We start from the raw sequence: 16325 nt of genomic DNA on the forward strand, positions 1-16325 counted from the left end.
GTGACAAGGTTGCTGTTTACAAGCCGATGCAGCGAGAGTTCGGCCGCCTCGGGATCTCGGGTACTGTTCTTTTGAAGCGCAAGATACTTGCTCTTATTGAGAGTAATCATGTCCATGATTGGGATGACCCTCGTTTGTATACGCTTATTGCTCTTCGGCGCCGGGGGGTTCCTCCCGAAGCGATTCTCGGTTTCGTCAACGAGCTTGGGGTTACCATGGCCGAGACTACTATTGATACAAACCGATTTGAGCAATGCATTCGTCGCTATCTAGAAGTCACAGTTCCTCGCCTGATGCTTGTCCTCGATCCTATTCCAGTGGTTATTGATAATATCCCAGAAGATTATATTGAGATGGTGGAGCTGCCGTTCTCCAAAGATCCAGCTTCTGGTGTAAGTGATTTACCTCTATAGACCTGTGCGATGAGAAAACCCCCTTGAAGTTTTGTGCATACAGAGCCATCGTTTTGGTTTTCCTGTCTTTACATTCACGAACGGCTAATCATAATCCCTTGCCAGGTCCATACCGTTCCATTCACCAGAACCGTCTACATCGAACGCAGTGACTTCCGAGAATCGGCCTCAAAAGACTTCTTCCGTCTTGCACCTGGCACATCTGTCGGACTGTTAAAAGTCCCATATCCCATCACAGCAACTGGATTCGAAACAGACCCTGAAACAAGATTAGTTACTCTAGTGAACGCTCGTTATGAAAAGCCCGACGAAGGGTCTGCATTTAAAAAGCCTAAGAGGTATGTATTATCCTTACTATCTTCACCCCCAAAATATATCAAAGCTAAATGTAGATGCTAACCTTCTCACTAGTTAGTTAGATCCACTGGGTTGCAAAATGCCCTTCAAAGAACAGCCCCGTCAAAGCTACTGTCCGCGTCTTCAACTCCCTTTTCAAATCAGACGACCCCAATACTCGACCTGAGGGATTTCTGTCTGATGTCAACCCCCACTTCGAGGAGATATTCCCAAACGCAATGATTGAGACTGGCATCGAGGAAATCAAGCGCACCGCTCCATGGCCAAGACCCCGCGAGGGGTATACCGAGGCTGCATCTGGCATCACACCACCAGAAACCGTTCGATTCCAAGGGATGCGCATTGCATATTTCTGCCTAGACCGCGACAGTACAGAGACAAACCTCGTTTTAAACAGGATAGTAAGTCTAAAAGAGGATGCCAAGAAGGCATAATCAAATAAATAGCTATATAAAAATATAATTCCAACCTTCCCTACTACATCAATCCTTCCCACTCAACAACCCCTCCACCTAGCAAGTCCCCCATCTCCTCCCTTTTCCCCCTCTCCCTCCACAACCCTCTCCACCAACCCCGCAAAATACCCCAGGCAACCCCCATCCACACCCTCCTCTTCACAAGTCCTCAAAATATTCCTCAACCCCTCTCTCTGCATCGCTACCGGACTCCCCAATGGAGAGTGAAGTCCAAATCGAAGTCCAAGTCCAAGTCCAAGTTCAAGGACTTTTGTTGTCATTCCAGGTGGGACAAAGACTCATCTAAAGATGATGCTCCTTTCCAACTGATCGTATTAACGCCATACTTGATTAGTCGCTAGTTATGACCAAATCTTCTTGCAATGTCCCGTCTCTCTTCCTTACCCTTGACAAGTTCATTGTACTTTTCGGAGCCAAATGTTTTCTCAAACTCTTCATCTGTGTAGGAGATCTACGAAACATCAGCTGAGAACCCCTAAAAATAACAGGAAGTAGCTTACGCTTTGAGGTCTATTGGCAGGGTTAAATTGATACCTCTCCTCTAGTTTTCTAGCGGCGTATGGCGGCAATGGATAGCGGACACTGCATCTTATATCAGCTACAGCATGAAGACTATGATCTTTCAATACATACAGCTCTGCCCCGTTCCATCTGAAAAATGAGATTGCATAGTCTGTACTATCCACTGGACCATTATCAACAAGTAGGGAGCACCGAACACCAAACGAAAATTCTCCCTCCATTACAAAACGATCGCCAAGAGTCTCATTAAAGTCTCGAGCGAAAACCATTTGACAGGCTTGATTAGTAAGAAATGTAGCTTTATCTTTGTCTGCACCAGGGACTGTATGCGATTTGCAGGTAATGAGAATACGTGTTGCCATTATCGTTACCCCGATTGAATTGAGAACGTTGCAAGAAGGGTTGAGGGGTAGGCATGGCTTATATAATTAGGAGCAGTGTAAGCCTATTTCGTTCTCGTCTACCTGACGTATCACCAACTCCTCCTCCTCCAAATCGTCCACTAGCGATTTCAAGCAAGCACGTGCATAATAGTTAAATTGGTGCCATCTAGCATTTCAAACTATTTACAGCACTGCTTTACCCTGCTCAATCTGCTTTATCACCGAATCGGTATCGACGAGGTCCCACACATCAGCGAATTTGCCATCCACCGGGTGATAAAGAGTGAACTGTGAAGCAGTCACGCGGCAACCAGTTGGCTCAATTCCCTGGAAAGTGCCTTGGTGGGTACCAGTGACCCTAAGATGCAGGGCGAGGTAGTTGCCTTCGATAGTGAGATTCCTCATCTCCCAATGCCAGTCGGGGAATGCGGCAATCAGAGGCTTGAACTGCGCCGTAACTTTGGATGGAGCCCAGGGTTCATCGTTGACGTTAATAGGCGAGGTATAGAATGACTCCATTGCCTTGAAATTGTGTGCATTGCAATGCTCAATATAGGAAAGGTATAGTGCCCGGCGTTCTTCGTTCTGGGCTGCGTAGCCAGTTACTCCAGAAACAGGCGGTGTTCCTTGAGTAGCCATTGTCTTATGTATGAAAAAAGGAGCTCTTTAAAGCAGGGCCGGTTTAATAGACGTGAAATGGTGAATACTTTCTTCTGAGAAGCAGTCCAGCTTATAAGAATTTATATGGGCGGATAGATAAAGTTTATAAACTAATGAGAACAATGTTAGACACACTTTTTTGTAAACCGGGGGCCAGAGGGAAATTACAGGCTAAGATTGAAGATGCTTTTATAAATCTGACGCTGTAGGTTGTATCTGTCAAATGTAAATAGAAATTGCCAAAATATACTTGGTATATTTGGTGATATTGGAGTTGTCGTTACGAGAATAGAATTGGGGGGTTGTTAAGAGCTAAGGGGATGAAGGTCTTAGTTATATACACAAGGGCGATGCCATGTAGGTAGGGACACCTCTTAGCTAAGAAGAACATCGTTTGGCACCAAGACGTATCAATAAAATCTGCTGTTGTCAGATTACCTAACCAGCTTACCTGACCAGCTTACATGACCCTACTGACAGATGGCTATTTCAGTACCAATTAAAGTCTGGCTTCACATGATGATGTAATCTAATACAGGCAAAAAAAATACAAAGGCAGCCTGTCAGGGAAACTGGAAAGTACGCCCTGGCAGAGCGGACGGGATGCCTAATTCTCTTGAGTCTGTGGTCGTATGCGATTGTTCTTCCTGTAGAGTGGGCTATCAGGAGCCGTTTCTTCTGTTTACTTTCTCCAAAAACACCAGTATTAAAATAAACGCCACGACCCGAGCACAGACTAGAAAAGCACGGGGGCCACAAAACTTGGTAAAATAGGGCAAAGGTCTTGAGAATCGGTACAGTATAGTAGTCATAATCCTGCCGCTGCCTGGCGATCTGGCCTGACTCCCGTCACTCTGTACGATGTTTAACATATTAGCAACATTTTACTTCTTTACAAGTATCCTGACCCCTTTAGAGCCATCTGGCGCCACAGGGATGAAGACGTCCTTGGTGAGTTCCACATCATACATAGTCGTCTCGAATAGTTCCAAGTACCCCGCATCATCCTCGAACCTTATATCCTCGCTCCCGTAAGCCCTGAATATCCTCGCCAGAGCAACATAAAGCTCTGCGTAAGCCAGATTGATGCCAATGCATTGTCTCGTGCCCTTTGAAAAAGAGACAAGGTATTTAGACAACTGTGGGTTGCCAATCCAGCGTTCAGGCAAGAACTTCCTCGAGTTGGGAAAGACCGACTCGTCATGGTGAATGAGAACGCTCGTCATGCTGACCGGTGTTCCGGGAGGTATGTACCAGTCTTTGTTTCCGTCGTTAAAAGACAAAGTCTCGTCAGGTGCAATGCGTTGGAGGCGAGTGCATACGCCGTAGCTCAGTCGAATGCACTCCTGGACGCATCCTGTCAAGAATGGAAGCTGCTCCAAGGCAGCCAAGGTAATGGGTGAGGAAGGACTTTTCAACACCGTCTGCAGTTCCTCCTTAAGTTTTTTTAGCGTCCCGGGCTGGGAAAGAAGATAAAAGACGGCAATGCAGAGTCCCCAAGCTGTGGTGATTGTTCCAGCAATGACAACTGTCTGACCATCCTGCGCGAGTCGAGCATCTGACTTCTCTTCGGGCGGCAGGTCGCTGTTAATAATCTCATAGAAAATTGTCCGGTGATCAGCACCTTTGTCGTCAGTTATTCCAGCCTTCATCTCCTTAATCTGTTTTTTAATCATCTGTATCACAGGGTTAGTGTAAATTCTTATAGAAAGGTGTTCAATGGATAACGTTAGTTGAAAGAAAGCAACCAACATTTTGAAGACCAAAATACGAGGCCATGTCGGGATCTAACCAGGTCATAAATGACTCAGGCAACGACTGCATGAGAGGCAAGATCCAGGGATATTGCTTGACGAGAGCACCGCCGCTGCTGCCAGCAATAGACGCATTGTGAAATGTGGGTTCAAAGTCATGCTGATCAACTCGACGGTCAGACCGTGCAAAGGCATATTCTTGAGCGATGTCTGTAACGACTGTCAGCGGAGTCAAGGCGGCAAATGATATATATACCATTAGTGTATGCAGAGAATGCGTAGTTCAGAATTATGAGCTGGCTGGAAGCTTGAAACTCTTGAAAGCGGTTCAGCAGCGCGTCAATTCTCTCGTCAATGATAGGTTGCAGCTTCCTGACCGCGCCTTTGGAAAAGAATGGATTGACAGCTGCTCTTCGGATGCGGTGGGAGTCGTGATCGTTAGTCCCGAACATGGATTCGGGCAAGCCAAACTGTGCCGAAAACCAATCCCACCGATGGCGACGCTTTCCGGGCCCTGAGTACAGTTTCTCGTAGAAGTCGGGTGATGAAACGTGCAGCTCATAGGGATTGATGCGGATAATAGGGCCATATTTCTCGTGCATCCGACCAATCTCAAACGTATACTGCCCACCTTGTACTACATCGTAATAGAATTCATACCTGTCATTCATCAGTGTAATCTATAGAGTGTGTCTTATTATTTTACTTACCAGAAGCTCACTGCTGCTAGCTTGGGCCCTGGGAACTTGGCTATTGGACTGAAATATATGCGATAGACAGCTTGCGTGATAACGTACACGAGCCAGGCCGTGAGTGTCGCGGCTAGTGCTGAAGCAACAGATCCGCTGAAGATCGAGTTCATAGTATACTGTTATAATTATAGCTATTAACGTGATAATGCAGATTAAGATGAGTAGAGGGGTAGGCTTAAAGTGTGAGATAAAGGAAGTAAAGACGAGACGCAGAGTGTTGGACATAAGGGAAAACGGTGCCGCAGCCCGGAACCTACCACAGGGATTGCCGAGGATTGTCGGAGAAATACAGTACAAACTAGGGCTGATCCCTTCCGTAAAATAACCAGTCGAATCAATTACAATTTTATCCTTAGTATAGAGATATGGCTACGACTGTTCCTTGGCAACTGCCATGGGTGGATCGGGCCGCTGGCACCGCCGAGTGGGGGTCCAAGCTCCCAACACCGTACTATAGCGCGACCTGACCCACTAAAAATCAATGGGACGGGCATTACCTCCTTGACTTGCCACCCTTGCAACTCAGCCGGACATTTATCACCATCCGTTTGTTCTCCTCGAGAAGGGTTCATCATATCCATTTGATATATATGAGCTTGACAATAGCCCTTAAGAAATATCCATCTTCAATAGTTTCCGCTTGCTGCGAACTTTATCTGTTCGAGTAGGGCAGAAATGAAGGATGACTCTACTGCTTCCTTCTTTACATACTTATGTTTCCTGGCATAGTCTCCCTGCATTATTTATCTTCCTCGGTGCCTTCAACATAAGCGAATGTCGGTCCTGTTAGAGTGAAGTTAGTAAATATTATATCTAAAGTAGCATCTATAGCATGACTCTACTGGCAAAGGTACTGCTCGTGTTAGCATCCTTCGTGATTCTCTCACTTACTCCTTTGGGGTGGTTCCATCTCAGGGTCCTGTTCTGGACCCTTTGCTTCATTGTCGCCATTTGAACCCTCATTCTTGGTATCTCCAGGATCATCTGCTGCGTGATTTTTATCATCCGTCTGTGTATTGGCAATCCCAACCTGCGGTCCATCATCAATCTCAACCTGCGGCCCATCACTCTTCTCGTCTTGTGTGACTGGTTGTTTAGCTTCTGATTTTTTATCACCTGAATAGATGGGGTCCCAAGTATCGTCAACCTGCGATCCATCATCAATCGTCTCAACTTGCGGTCCATCATCAATCTTCTCAACTTGCGGCCCATCATCAATCGTCTCAACTTGCGGTCCATCATCAATCTTCTCAACTTGCGGCCCATCATCAATCTTTTCAACTTGCTGTCCATCATAAATCTCAACCTGGGGTCTACTATATTCCCGGTATTGTGCGACTGATTGTTCTTCTCTTGGCTCTATATCTCCTGAATAGATGGGGTCCCAATCATCGTCTGTTGTACTTGAGGTTGTACTTGAGTCCTGCTCTGTTTCCTCTATGATGTCTTCAACTGCCTTCTTTGCATTTTCTTTCTTGGCTATCCTTGCTTTGATCAATTCTTTTCTGGAGCGGTACTCCTTCTCTTTGGCTTCCTTTTCCGTCTTCGACTTTTCCTGCTCGTATATGCGAGCCTGCATCATCTCTTGGGTTAGCTGACGTTCTTCTAATACCTTTCTTCTCTCCAATTCAGAATCTCCCTTAGAATGACCCTGGTATTGGGGTAACGGTTGCCTTACATCTTCAGCCATTTGGTTGTAAAAGCTGAAGTTGGATAAGTCAACAATCATGTCCTGGGGCAAATCCCCAGCCACAGCTCTTGCCGCACGTTGGGCCTCTTCTAGTTGCACGGTAAATTGTTCCTGGAATCGAAACAATGCACTTTGAATCATCCGTTTGCACCACTCCATGAGGGGGTTTTCCAGAATTCTAGCGAAGTTTGGCGGTGATGACATTTGGTCTTCAAAGTCGGCTAGCTCATCCCTTAGGGCTTGGAGTTGTGCTTCGTCATGTGCGAGAAGGTATTTTGTAAGACATGTTTGCAGATAGCCAACCATGTCCCCTTGCGTTAACTTCTGTAAGTTGCCAAGCTTTGCAAGTAGTTCCGTAGGATCTTCAGACCGGCAGGCGAGCTCTCTAAGAAAGCTTGCCTCCATACGGTAATCTCCTAGGTCCTGAGCAGCTTTTAGACCAGTATGCAATAGGTCGGTTGAGTTGCCCTGGAGAGTACTGGCACACCATCCTGGGTTTTCAGCACTGATCGGAATGTAAATAGGTAATGCGTTTAACCAGACGGTAAGCCCAGGAAACCTCCTTAAACTCTTTTGCGTCGATGTTGCATCATTTCCAAAGCCTGCCACGTGTCTTGCTAGCTCCGCCTCTGCTAATATCCATCTTAAATATGGCCTTGACTTGACATGCTCAGGATTGTTGTCCTTAATACAAGTAGAGAATCTCCTCGCAAGCTCTAACACTTGTTTTGCATTGCCAATAGCTTGCTGATTAAGCCTAGGGCGGAGCTGCGAAATAAAACTCTGGCCTAGAGTTGCCAGGATATCGAGAGTAGCGAGATATGATGATTCGTCGTACTCTTCAAGATTCCAATCGCGTAGGAAGTCAGCAAAGAAAGCGGAGGAGTATATATCGGCGCCAATAAAGGTTTTCCAGGTATGCTTTTGTCCTAGAGCTGACACAGATGCTGAAATTATATCACGGACGTCCCATATTCGCCCATCCGATAGAAGTGACTTATACAACCCTGGCCGTTCAGACCAGATACCGGAATACATGAAAGGCGGAAAAAAACTCGATTTATCTCTCAGATAAGACAGGACTTTGAGGTAGTATTGAAGTATTTGTAGCTTTGCATGTTAGAATAGCTCTCATATTATGGAAAACGTGCCTTGAATGACATACATCTGATGAGCAAGGTTGTCTGTCCGTCTTTCTTGTGTTGATGTATGTTGAGAGCTCGTCCAATTCTACGGTTTGAAGTCCCTTTTTAAAAAGACCCTTGGAATGAAATTCCCTATACGCTGAGCGGAGGTAGATGCTAATCTCGGTTCTCGTAACAGGCTCTGGTAATTGTCCGGGGGTTACTCCTCCTCTCTCCATAGCCATGATGTTGGACCTGCCAGGACCGAAGTTGCCGTTGTTCAGAGCATGACGTTCACTTTCCGTACCATAATTTTGTGCAGGTTCTGGGCCGTCGCCACCCGGAAGAGGTGTCTTATGTGATTCATCTTTCGTATAGTTTCCACGATCTAGAAGCATGTCTGAGTACTCTAAGAGGACGGGTTCCAGGTCGTTGTGGTCGAAGAGATGCGTCTCAAAGTGCAGCTCGGCTTCTTTGAAGTGCCCTAATCTAACCAAGCGGGAGAATTCTTCTAGTCGGCTCTCGACATCATCCTCTACATCAAGTTCCAGATGAACGGTTGTATCACGAGGCGAGGAAGGGTTCCATGTAACGTTGACAGCATCCGAGGAACTTCCGCGAGCTTGAGACTGAACCTTCTCCCGCGAAACACTTGTCATTTTACCCCGTTCGTTTTGATCGCGCAAAGAAACCCCATTTCGAGGGTCGTAGTTAGGAATTTGGTCCTGCCACCATGGATAGCGCTCATAATCCCTTCCTGGCCCTGATAAATCCCTGCCATCAGACTTGCCACTGTTATCTCGAAAACGATACGGTATGTCTCTCTCCCTCACCGCGAGCGGCTCCGCAGTTTCAATATCTGCAGCATATCTTCGCTGTGTAGTATTTACATTAAGCGGAGTACGGCGAGGTGGCACGAACGGATCCTCGGGGTTTTCTTGACTCATAGTACGCACATTTCTATCTGAATCCAGTTAGTATCGCTACTGTTGATGATAGAAATAATGTACCATAGTAGATATTGTGGTAAGGCGTTTTGGCTTCTAGATGAACCGGAGGTGCTTCGATCGGATTACCATAGGCATTCATTATTCGAGCGCCCGGAGGAGGGGCTAGCTTAGGAGAACCAGGCGCTCTGTCTTTACGCATCTGTGACTCTAAATCGTCAATACGCTCGCGCTCGACTTTGTTGATGCGTCCGAGTTCGCGCTCGATTTTGTTGACACGATCGAACTCACGCTTCATTTCGTCGAGCCGTACAAGGAGTCCAGGGCCGTCTGAGACGGCCGTGGGCACCAAGAACCGAGACTGGGCGTCTCGGCTGCTATGCAGTCGGGCTCGCTCCAGAGACGACGACCTATTCATTTTACAGGATGCTAAAAACAAAAATAAATCATGAATCTCGTGCAAGGTAGTCTAGAAGGCTGTCGCTTATGGGTAGTGTGAGGGGATTTAATTGTAGCAATAGAAGCCACGCAGTTGCTGCGCCTTGGCTGCAGCATGGGGCCAAAACTAAGCGAACTGCGGACTGCGGATTTATATACTCAGCCTCACAGCTTCATAGGATTGCCTCTCAGCTGGGGCCAGCCTCCCTCATGTCAGTTAGATATTTACTCGATTGATTTTACTCGATTGATTTTACTCGATTGATTTTACTCGATTGATTTTACTCGATTGATTGAGCGCACCAAATCGTTCATAGTAGCAACCCCGCAACAGTTGTGGATTCCAAGAAGCATGACTTCCCAACAGCCTGGCATCTCCGCGCGGAAGTTCGGCCGGTCTTTCGAATGCTTTGATTCCCTATCATCAGCGAGCGTGGGCAATCGAGAGCTCGGAAAGGTCAAGATAGACTGTCGATTCCGTCTATCGAAATCGAAATGGGGTGTGTTGGGAAACGCAGAACGGTCCGCTGGAATTCTCTACATGGATCTCTGCTTTGATCAACCAAAGGACTGCAGGCTATCTAGCGCAACGGTTTTATTGACGTTAGATCATGAGGTTAATGACATAGATAGGTATCGGAGACCAGATCCTGTGTCCATTTCTCGGGCAAACTCGCTTCAGATGACCAATTATTTCGGACCAAGGCAGCTAAGCGGCAAGCAAACGACCGTGAATATGAAGTCTACTTACCGCCTCACCCCCGAGGTCAATGTCATGGGCACTGGTCTGGGAGGATTAGGGAAAGATGTTGAGACTAAGCGGGAAGTCACCAGTAGGTGGACCTTCACCGGACAGCTTCAGCCAGGCAAGACTGCAGCCTACCGAACTCTGAAGTGGGAACTGAGCGAAAACGAGTTGGACCTCCAATCGCTACATAGTAGTACCATCCACACGGGATTTACATTTGAGCATGATCAGAAACCATGCTACCTTCGCGTTGAAATCACAGGCAAACTGCGGGGAGTGCGGCACCGTATAAAGGAGAACCTGAAGTTCCCTCCAAAGCGATCAAAAAACCAGGGCGAGACCGTCGTTAAGATGGATCTTGGTCCACAGCACAAGTTCAACACTCGCCTTGACTCGTTAGCAGATGGCTTAGCGATGGCAATGGAAATGGAGAATTACGAGAAAATTCCAGTTGAGATGCCCGAAGCTATACCGGCGTTCTTCCAGGAAGTCCGCAATCAGCAAAGTCAGCTAGCAGCGACTTCCAATCCAGCGCCACCCCCTTCGTCGGAAGAGGCAATAATAGGTCGGATCGATCTTACTCCAGCGCAACCGCCAATGCTCACCGCACCAGTCGCCGAAGACCCCCTCATTGAAGAGCTCGCTAGGGCGCATTTGTCCTTCCCTCTTCCAGCCCAGATCCGGCGGAGGGCTCCCAAGAGTATGTCCTCAAGTTCGACGGTGACACTAGTAGGAGTGGAGGAGCGGGATGAGGAGATATCTGCAGCGTTAAAAGGCGCGCAAAACGGGGTACCTGAGGTACAGAAAGAATTCAACGAGGTTGGACAAGCTATACACGCTGTGCAGGATCTCGTGAAGACAGAAAAGGAAGAAGTTGATGCTGCTCTAGAAACGTTTATGCGACTTTCACAATCCCCTGCACTTCTGTTTCTTATTCATGTATTTGCTAGCTTCTTGGATTTGTTTGCAAAGAAGCAAGCGTCTGTTAAAAAGAAATTTTAAATTGGGTAACTGCTCAACTTCAAAAATATTCTTTTGGCAGGACTAGGGCTGGTGGTTTTGTTAATGATATCTATACCCTTATCATTTCTTTGGTTTATAGCTACTGTTTGTAATATATTGATTTTAGCACTCGTCCCGTTTTTCTGCTCTCCTGGGGGGAGGAGTTGGTTGTCTTATGACAGAAGATACTATTATTATTAGGGGTGCAAAATGACATAAACTAGAAGCCGTGATGATTGTTTTGAATTAAACGGTGCAGACTGAATAGTACAGTGAGAATCAGATCCCCCGCAGATCAAACCTCCAAGAAACCATCAAAGAACTCCACCCTCCCAAACCTCCAGTAGGCCACAACCTCAAACTCCAATAAACCTTTCGTAAATCGACTCTGTACCAACATGTGGTTCAACAGGAGCCACTCTGCCAACCTAAGCGACAATGTCCCAATTCCAGCTCTCCCACCCTCATAGCAGCTCGGATACCACCCCGTAGACAAAATCGCGGCGTCTTTCCCTATTCACCCTCACATAACTCCAATCTGCACCGCTTGCACCGTCTGCACATCACCCACCCCACTCCTCCTCCCCACCCCCTCCTCACTCCTCCTCCCCTCCACATCTCCCACCCTCCCCCTCCTCCTCCACCTCCCCAACACCCCCCCACTCCCACCACCCCTCCCTCTCTCTCCACCCACCCCCGGCCTCCTCACCCCCTTACAAGGACACCTAAACCCATCCACCTGCACCCAATTCGCGAATTTCTCGCAACTCCCACAGAACAGCGTCTCCGCGGGCATCCAATCCCTGATATGGAAGTGCAGCGCGCATTCCTGGGAGCAGGAGTGTGGACACAAAGGGGGTGGGCCGGGGAATCGCTTGTGTTGGAGGATTGAGGTGCGCCAGCGGATGATGGCGTGTTCGAAGGCGGGGGAGCCGAGGGCGGCGTGGCGGAGGGTGGAGATTGGGCAGGGGGTTGTGAGGGGGATGGGGCCGGGGTTGAGGGAGGAGTTGATGATGTAGAGGCGGGGTCTAAAAAGGGGGTTAGTTGGGGGTTGGTGGGGTGGGGCTGAGAGGAGGGAGGGAGACTGACGAGGAGAGAGACAGGCAGGAAGCGTCGATGAGCTCAAGGTTGGTGAAGATCTGGATTAAAATCTCGGTAGGTAGAGTGTCGAGAGAGTGTTTCGGCGGGCATGGAGGTGGTTCAGGGGATTGGCTCGAGCCTTGCTGGCGCGTGAGGAGGGTTTTGAGGTGCCCTAGGGACATACGGCGGCGTTCCTCCATTGTTTCCGAGGGATCGCGTGAGGAAGACGATGAGCGGCGACGATGCTCAGTGGGGAGGGTCAAGTGTGACCAGAGGGGTGTATAGAGGTTTCCGATATATCTCATGTAGGCCAGCTATTTCGATGACAACAAAATCGACAACGATGGAGGAGAAAAGGGCGCCATAGCAGCTCCCAAGAACTGGGCATAGCTATTATATAAGTCAACTGACTGCAGATCGACGACTGAGGAAGCCCCGGCCGAGAGGCCAAGCGGCCGCCAAAGCAAGGCTGATTGAAATGTGAGAAGCGGGGGACGTGGTCTGTGCGTCCATTTATCAGAATGCTTGTTTCTGCTGATGCGGGTACGAATTCGTGATGCAAGTGCCGGGAGAGATTTATCCGGACCGGGGAGGATGGGAGTTAGTGCTCGTACCTGGCTTCATTTACTTTAGTAAGGCAGTTGTATGTAGGTTATAACTGATGTGATGAAGTTTCTGTTCTTAGAATGCCATATATCACCACTTCAGGTCAAAATATCCGGGCCGCCATCCCGGAGACAGCACGTTTTTCTCAGGCTTATCAATGCCAACACTTCCACTAACCAGCCGGAATCTCTCCCCGTCCCGACCTTCTGCCGAACTTTCGCCGGAGAAAGAGCCTGTTTCTCTTCGGCGAGCTGGTTTGGGATCAGTGTGATGGGCGTGGCGGATTAATAAGGTGGATGTTGTAGAGATCGACGGTGCCTCTGGTGCGTGTGATGGTGGATCCTAGAAAAAATGCAGTGGGTTGAAGCCCGCGACTCCGCGGTTTTCAACTCTATCCGTGACGGTGGGTGGCCTTGTCGAGCATTCAAAGGACTTGAAAGGCTTGAAAGGAGCCGCGGCATTTGACCTGTGCATCCGGGCGTGGTCAGAAGGGCGCGTCCTTCTTACTCATTGAAGAATATAGCAAAGATAAGCAGAATATGAGCCAACTTCACCAGAACCTGATTTGAAAGCGTATTATTCATTAAGTGCCCACGCGAGATAAGTGTGGTTCTGCACATGACGCGCTATATGAATACACATACCCATACATACATACACCAGTCCTAATCATCATTAGGGGACTGGTTGATCTTCGAGTCACCAACGCCGTCCATATGCAACTCCAACGCCTCGATATCCCGTTGAATCATAAGGCTCCCCTTAAACCATAAGACTCCCCTTAAATCATAAGGCTCCCCTTAAATCACAAGGCCCCTCTGCTTCCCCAGAACAACTCCCCCAAATAACCCGCGGACTCCTTTATACCTCCCCTCTCGCCTAAATCCGTCTCTTCCATAACCATCATAACCCTTCTCTCATAAACTCCATTTCGATCATCATCATTCATACACCCCCTCTCAAAGCTTACTAGCCTCCACCGCCGGCTCCTCAATATTCGGCAACCAATGCCTCCCACACATCATCGGTTTCGGCGGGTTACTCCTAAAACACCAATCCTCCACGCCCTCCTTCGCCTTCAACCCAAACACGCCCCTAACAGCGCAATACTCGTACCTCCCCGGCATGAACTCGCGAATATGCATGTGTAGCTCACAGCGATAGATGCCGCAGTACCTGCACGCCGTGACGGGGCCGAGAACCTCCCACGCCCTCTCGAGCGTGTTGGGGCCGCGACGGCGCTGGTTCAGGGGGACGCGCACGCGGTGGGTGGTGCGGTAGGCGGTGTAGAAGTGGCGCGAGGTGAGGCCGAGACAGGTGCTGTCGATGGGGTCGAGGGAGGAGAAGATGAGCAGGTGGAGTTCGGTGGGGAGGGAGGTGAGGGAGGTTGTGGGTGCGGCGGTGGGTGTCTCGACGGGGGTGAGAGCAGCGGCTAAGCTGGGGATGTGAACTGGCGCATGCGGCAGGTCGATCGTGGCGTCGTAGTGGGCGCGCATGGTGGCATCGATGGCGCCGCCTGGGTATAAGGCGAGAGTGGGGGGGTCAACGGCGGAAGTGTGCATCGCGTGGGTGGTGGTAAGGACCTCGGCGGTGGCCATTTTTATAGCTGCACTCGTCTTTCGCTTGGGGGGCGTTCGGGTGGGACGGCTGTGATGACTGTTAGAATGGTACGATTTTTTAAGGGACGGCGGTGAGGTGTCATAGGGGACTTACCGAGTCCGGGAATCGACTCACGACGAAACACGACGGGCGAGGGCACGATGGTGCGGGGAGGTTGTGTTGGGTTCGAGTGCGTTTCGTGGCGCGACGAGGTGAGGGCGACGGTGTGAGAAGATGGCTCTCGAGATTTCCACAGTGGCGAGCAAGATTTGCGCGGTCCGTTTGATTGAAGCGAGTAAACGAGTGTGAGCTGAGATTGGCGACCTCTTTGGACTCGAGGTTGTAGTTGTTGTTCGTTGCAAAAGGAAGAGAGTGTGATGTGAGTAAGAAAGAAATAGGATCGGCTTTGGGGGTGAATTTGTCGACGCCTCCTGTTGTTGCCGCGGCACAGGAGAAGGAGGGCCACACACCACACCAATAACAAGGCTGAGCGTTTCCGCCTTTTCACTTAGTTGGACCCGGACCCAGGGCGGTCAACCCGGGACTGGGTGGGTGGACGGGAAGGGAAGGTTGTATGTGGGCTTGTTTAGAGGCTGTATGGGCTGTAGGGGTTGTAGGGACTGTAACTCGAGTGGGCAGTTAGTTTGGACAGTTTGAGACTGAAAGGATGAAGATTTTCAAGATTTTCAAGATTTTTTACTGTACGTACCGGCCGACAGCCTCGTGGAAGACGGTGAAGATGCAGAACGAGGATTTCCCGCATCCCCGGACGGTGGCGGTGGAGCGATTGAGTGGATGGATGTGGGGTCACGGGGTCGTCATTTCTAAGTTTGTCGTGGGGCTAGCATGAGTAGTAGTGCAGTTTAACATGCGAAAGGGGGAATGATATGCCATTTATAGTTGGCTGAGTTGTACTAAGTTGGAAGTAATGTTACAAACTTACAGACCCCTTTTTTAACATGTGTGTGATCGTGATCTGTTAGACTAGTTTGTTAGAATACAGACTGTTGTAACCCGACCCGACTCCGTACACTCCGACCCGTGTCAGCTTTCAATATCAGTATTTAGAGTATCACACATCTCGGTATGCCCAGTGCGTACAGCATCACAGATCAAATTCCAGACTGGTCTAGATTGGACGGGGGGCCTAGAGTTACATGCCGACATGCTACGTATTCCTTAGCAGGCGTACTATAAACAGGCCATAGACAGCTATAGACGTGGCGAGTTCTAATTCCGTGCAGGATCACTATCTCCACCCCTGCTGTCAGGGATGTGTACTTCAAGAATCCTACACACCACTTTGTAATTGTGCTGTATGTACAAGTACTAAATCTACTAAATCTACTAAATATGCATGATAGAGGGGCGTGGGGTGTGCCGAAAGCCAGCTGCGGGTTACGGCGATGCCGGATACAAGAGTGCATAAGGAGCTTTGACTTCCGAGGTTCGTATCACTGTAGTGATACACCAGACCGATACACGTGACTGACATATGGTTTTGCATCTGTTGAAAGAAATCGGACTTTCCTAAGAAATACAGTGTCGTTTTTACTCCCAAAATGACAGGTCTTTCTCGAGGAGTTGTCCGGGGAGCTGGATAAGTCCCCCGGTTGGCTTGGCGGGTGATGCGGCGTGCATGCAAGGCCGCTACCCGCTCACTAAGTTCAGTCACAACTAAATTCCAGAAGCCTTCAGCCAGTTGGGGTTTCAGCGCTTCCCCTGAGGCCTACAAATAATGTACATAGACCCGTAGATAATGTAGAAATCTTAT

The 16325-nt window shown here is 48.8% G+C and overlaps 8 protein-coding genes across 8 annotated transcripts; 2 read left to right on the forward strand and 6 right to left on the reverse strand.

The window, feature by feature from the left end:
- Positions 1-26: 26 nt before the first annotated feature.
- VE01_04156 (uncharacterized protein) lies at positions 27-1204 on the forward strand (the record flags this gene model as incomplete). Its single annotated transcript, XM_018273632.1, has 3 exons — positions 27-392; positions 519-755; positions 833-1204. The coding sequence occupies 3 exons, from the start codon at positions 27-29 to the stop codon at positions 1202-1204; spliced, it is 975 nt and encodes a 324-aa protein (XP_018130434.1).
- Positions 1205-1330: 126 nt separating this feature from the next.
- On the reverse strand, positions 1331-2176 carry VE01_04157 (uncharacterized protein). Its single transcript, XM_059463594.1, has 3 exons — positions 1880-2176; positions 1747-1828; positions 1331-1697 (listed from the first exon to the last, which is right to left on the reverse strand). The coding sequence occupies exons 1-3, from the start codon at positions 2128-2130 to the stop codon at positions 1584-1586; spliced, it is 447 nt and encodes a 148-aa protein (XP_059319708.1). The 5' UTR covers positions 2131-2176; the 3' UTR covers positions 1331-1583.
- A 74-nt stretch (positions 2177-2250) lies between these two features.
- Positions 2251-3178, reverse strand: VE01_04158 (uncharacterized protein). Its single transcript, XM_018273634.2, has 2 exons — positions 2980-3178; positions 2251-2921 (listed from the first exon to the last, which is right to left on the reverse strand). Exon 2 carries the CDS (start codon positions 2788-2790, stop codon positions 2335-2337), a length of 456 nt encoding a protein of 151 aa, XP_018130407.1. The 5' UTR covers positions 2791-2921; positions 2980-3178; the 3' UTR covers positions 2251-2334.
- Positions 3179-3293: 115 nt separating this feature from the next.
- Positions 3294-5620, reverse strand: VE01_04159 (uncharacterized protein). The gene is made up of 4 exons (XM_018273635.2): positions 5276-5620; positions 4822-5225; positions 4564-4775; positions 3294-4487 (listed from the first exon to the last, which is right to left on the reverse strand). The coding sequence occupies exons 1-4, from the start codon at positions 5425-5427 to the stop codon at positions 3696-3698; spliced, it is 1560 nt and encodes a 519-aa protein (XP_018130429.1). The 5' UTR covers positions 5428-5620; the 3' UTR covers positions 3294-3695.
- Positions 5621-5632: 12 nt separating this feature from the next.
- Positions 5633-9579, reverse strand: VE01_04160 (uncharacterized protein). Its single transcript, XM_018273636.2, has 4 exons — positions 9142-9579; positions 8173-9095; positions 6209-8117; positions 5633-6100 (listed from the first exon to the last, which is right to left on the reverse strand). The coding sequence occupies exons 1-4, from the start codon at positions 9494-9496 to the stop codon at positions 6057-6059; spliced, it is 3231 nt and encodes a 1076-aa protein (XP_018130506.1). The 5' UTR covers positions 9497-9579; the 3' UTR covers positions 5633-6056.
- Positions 9580-9787: 208 nt separating this feature from the next.
- VE01_04161 (uncharacterized protein) lies at positions 9788-11496 on the forward strand. Its single transcript, XM_018273637.2, has one exon. It carries the CDS (start codon positions 9869-9871, stop codon positions 11264-11266), a length of 1398 nt encoding a protein of 465 aa, XP_018130507.1. The 5' UTR covers positions 9788-9868; the 3' UTR covers positions 11267-11496.
- VE01_04162 (uncharacterized protein) lies at positions 11344-12546 on the reverse strand (the record flags this gene model as incomplete). The annotated part of the gene is made up of 2 exons (XM_018273638.2): positions 11344-12294; positions 12356-12546. 2 exons carry the CDS (start codon positions 12544-12546, stop codon positions 11790-11792), a joined length of 696 nt encoding a protein of 231 aa, XP_018130504.1. The 3' UTR covers positions 11344-11789.
- Positions 12547-13911: 1365 nt separating this feature from the next.
- VE01_04163 (uncharacterized protein) lies at positions 13912-15494 on the reverse strand (the record flags this gene model as incomplete). The annotated part of the gene is made up of 3 exons (XM_018273639.2): positions 15261-15494; positions 14666-15171; positions 13912-14599 (listed from the first exon to the last, which is right to left on the reverse strand). Exon 3 carries the CDS (start codon positions 14548-14550, stop codon positions 13912-13914), a length of 639 nt encoding a protein of 212 aa, XP_018130505.1. The 5' UTR covers positions 14551-14599; positions 14666-15171; positions 15261-15494.
- Positions 15495-16325: the final 831 nt, after the last annotated feature.

Source organism: Pseudogymnoascus verrucosus (assembly GCF_001662655.1).
Source record: "Pseudogymnoascus verrucosus strain UAMH 10579 unplaced genomic scaffold scaffold_21, whole genome shotgun sequence".
NCBI lineage: Eukaryota > Fungi > Ascomycota > Leotiomycetes > Thelebolales > Thelebolaceae > Pseudogymnoascus > Pseudogymnoascus verrucosus.

Coding starts and splice junctions, on each gene's coding strand:
- VE01_04157 (XM_059463594.1), bottom strand. CDS start 2,130: ATGGCAACACGTATTCTCATTACCTGCAAATCGCATACAGTCCCTGGT. Junction 1,829..1,879: donor AGATGGAACGGGGCAGAGCT/GTATGTATTGAA, acceptor TATAAGATGCAG/TGTCCGCTATCCATTGCCGC. Junction 1,698..1,746: donor CTGCCAATAGACCTCAAAGC/GTAAGCTACTTC, acceptor GATGTTTCGTAG/ATCTCCTACACAGATGAAGA.
- VE01_04158 (XM_018273634.2), bottom strand. CDS start 2,790: ATGGCTACTCAAGGAACACCGCCTGTTTCTGGAGTAACTGGCTACGCA.
- VE01_04159 (XM_018273635.2), bottom strand. CDS start 5,427: ATGAACTCGATCTTCAGCGGATCTGTTGCTTCAGCACTAGCCGCGACA. Junction 4,776..4,821: donor ATTCTCTGCATACACTAATG/GTATATATATCA, acceptor CAGTCGTTACAG/ACATCGCTCAAGAATATGCC. Junction 4,488..4,563: donor CGTATTTTGGTCTTCAAAAT/GTTGGTTGCTTT, acceptor CCTGTGATACAG/ATGATTAAAAAACAGATTAA.
- VE01_04160 (XM_018273636.2), bottom strand. CDS start 9,496: ATGAATAGGTCGTCGTCTCTGGAGCGAGCCCGACTGCATAGCAGCCGA. Junction 9,096..9,141: donor TTACCACAATATCTACTATG/GTACATTATTTC, acceptor AACTGGATTCAG/ATAGAAATGTGCGTACTATG. Junction 8,118..8,172: donor GACAACCTTGCTCATCAGAT/GTATGTCATTCA, acceptor TAACATGCAAAG/CTACAAATACTTCAATACTA.
- VE01_04161 (XM_018273637.2), top strand. CDS start 9,869: ATGACTTCCCAACAGCCTGGCATCTCCGCGCGGAAGTTCGGCCGGTCT.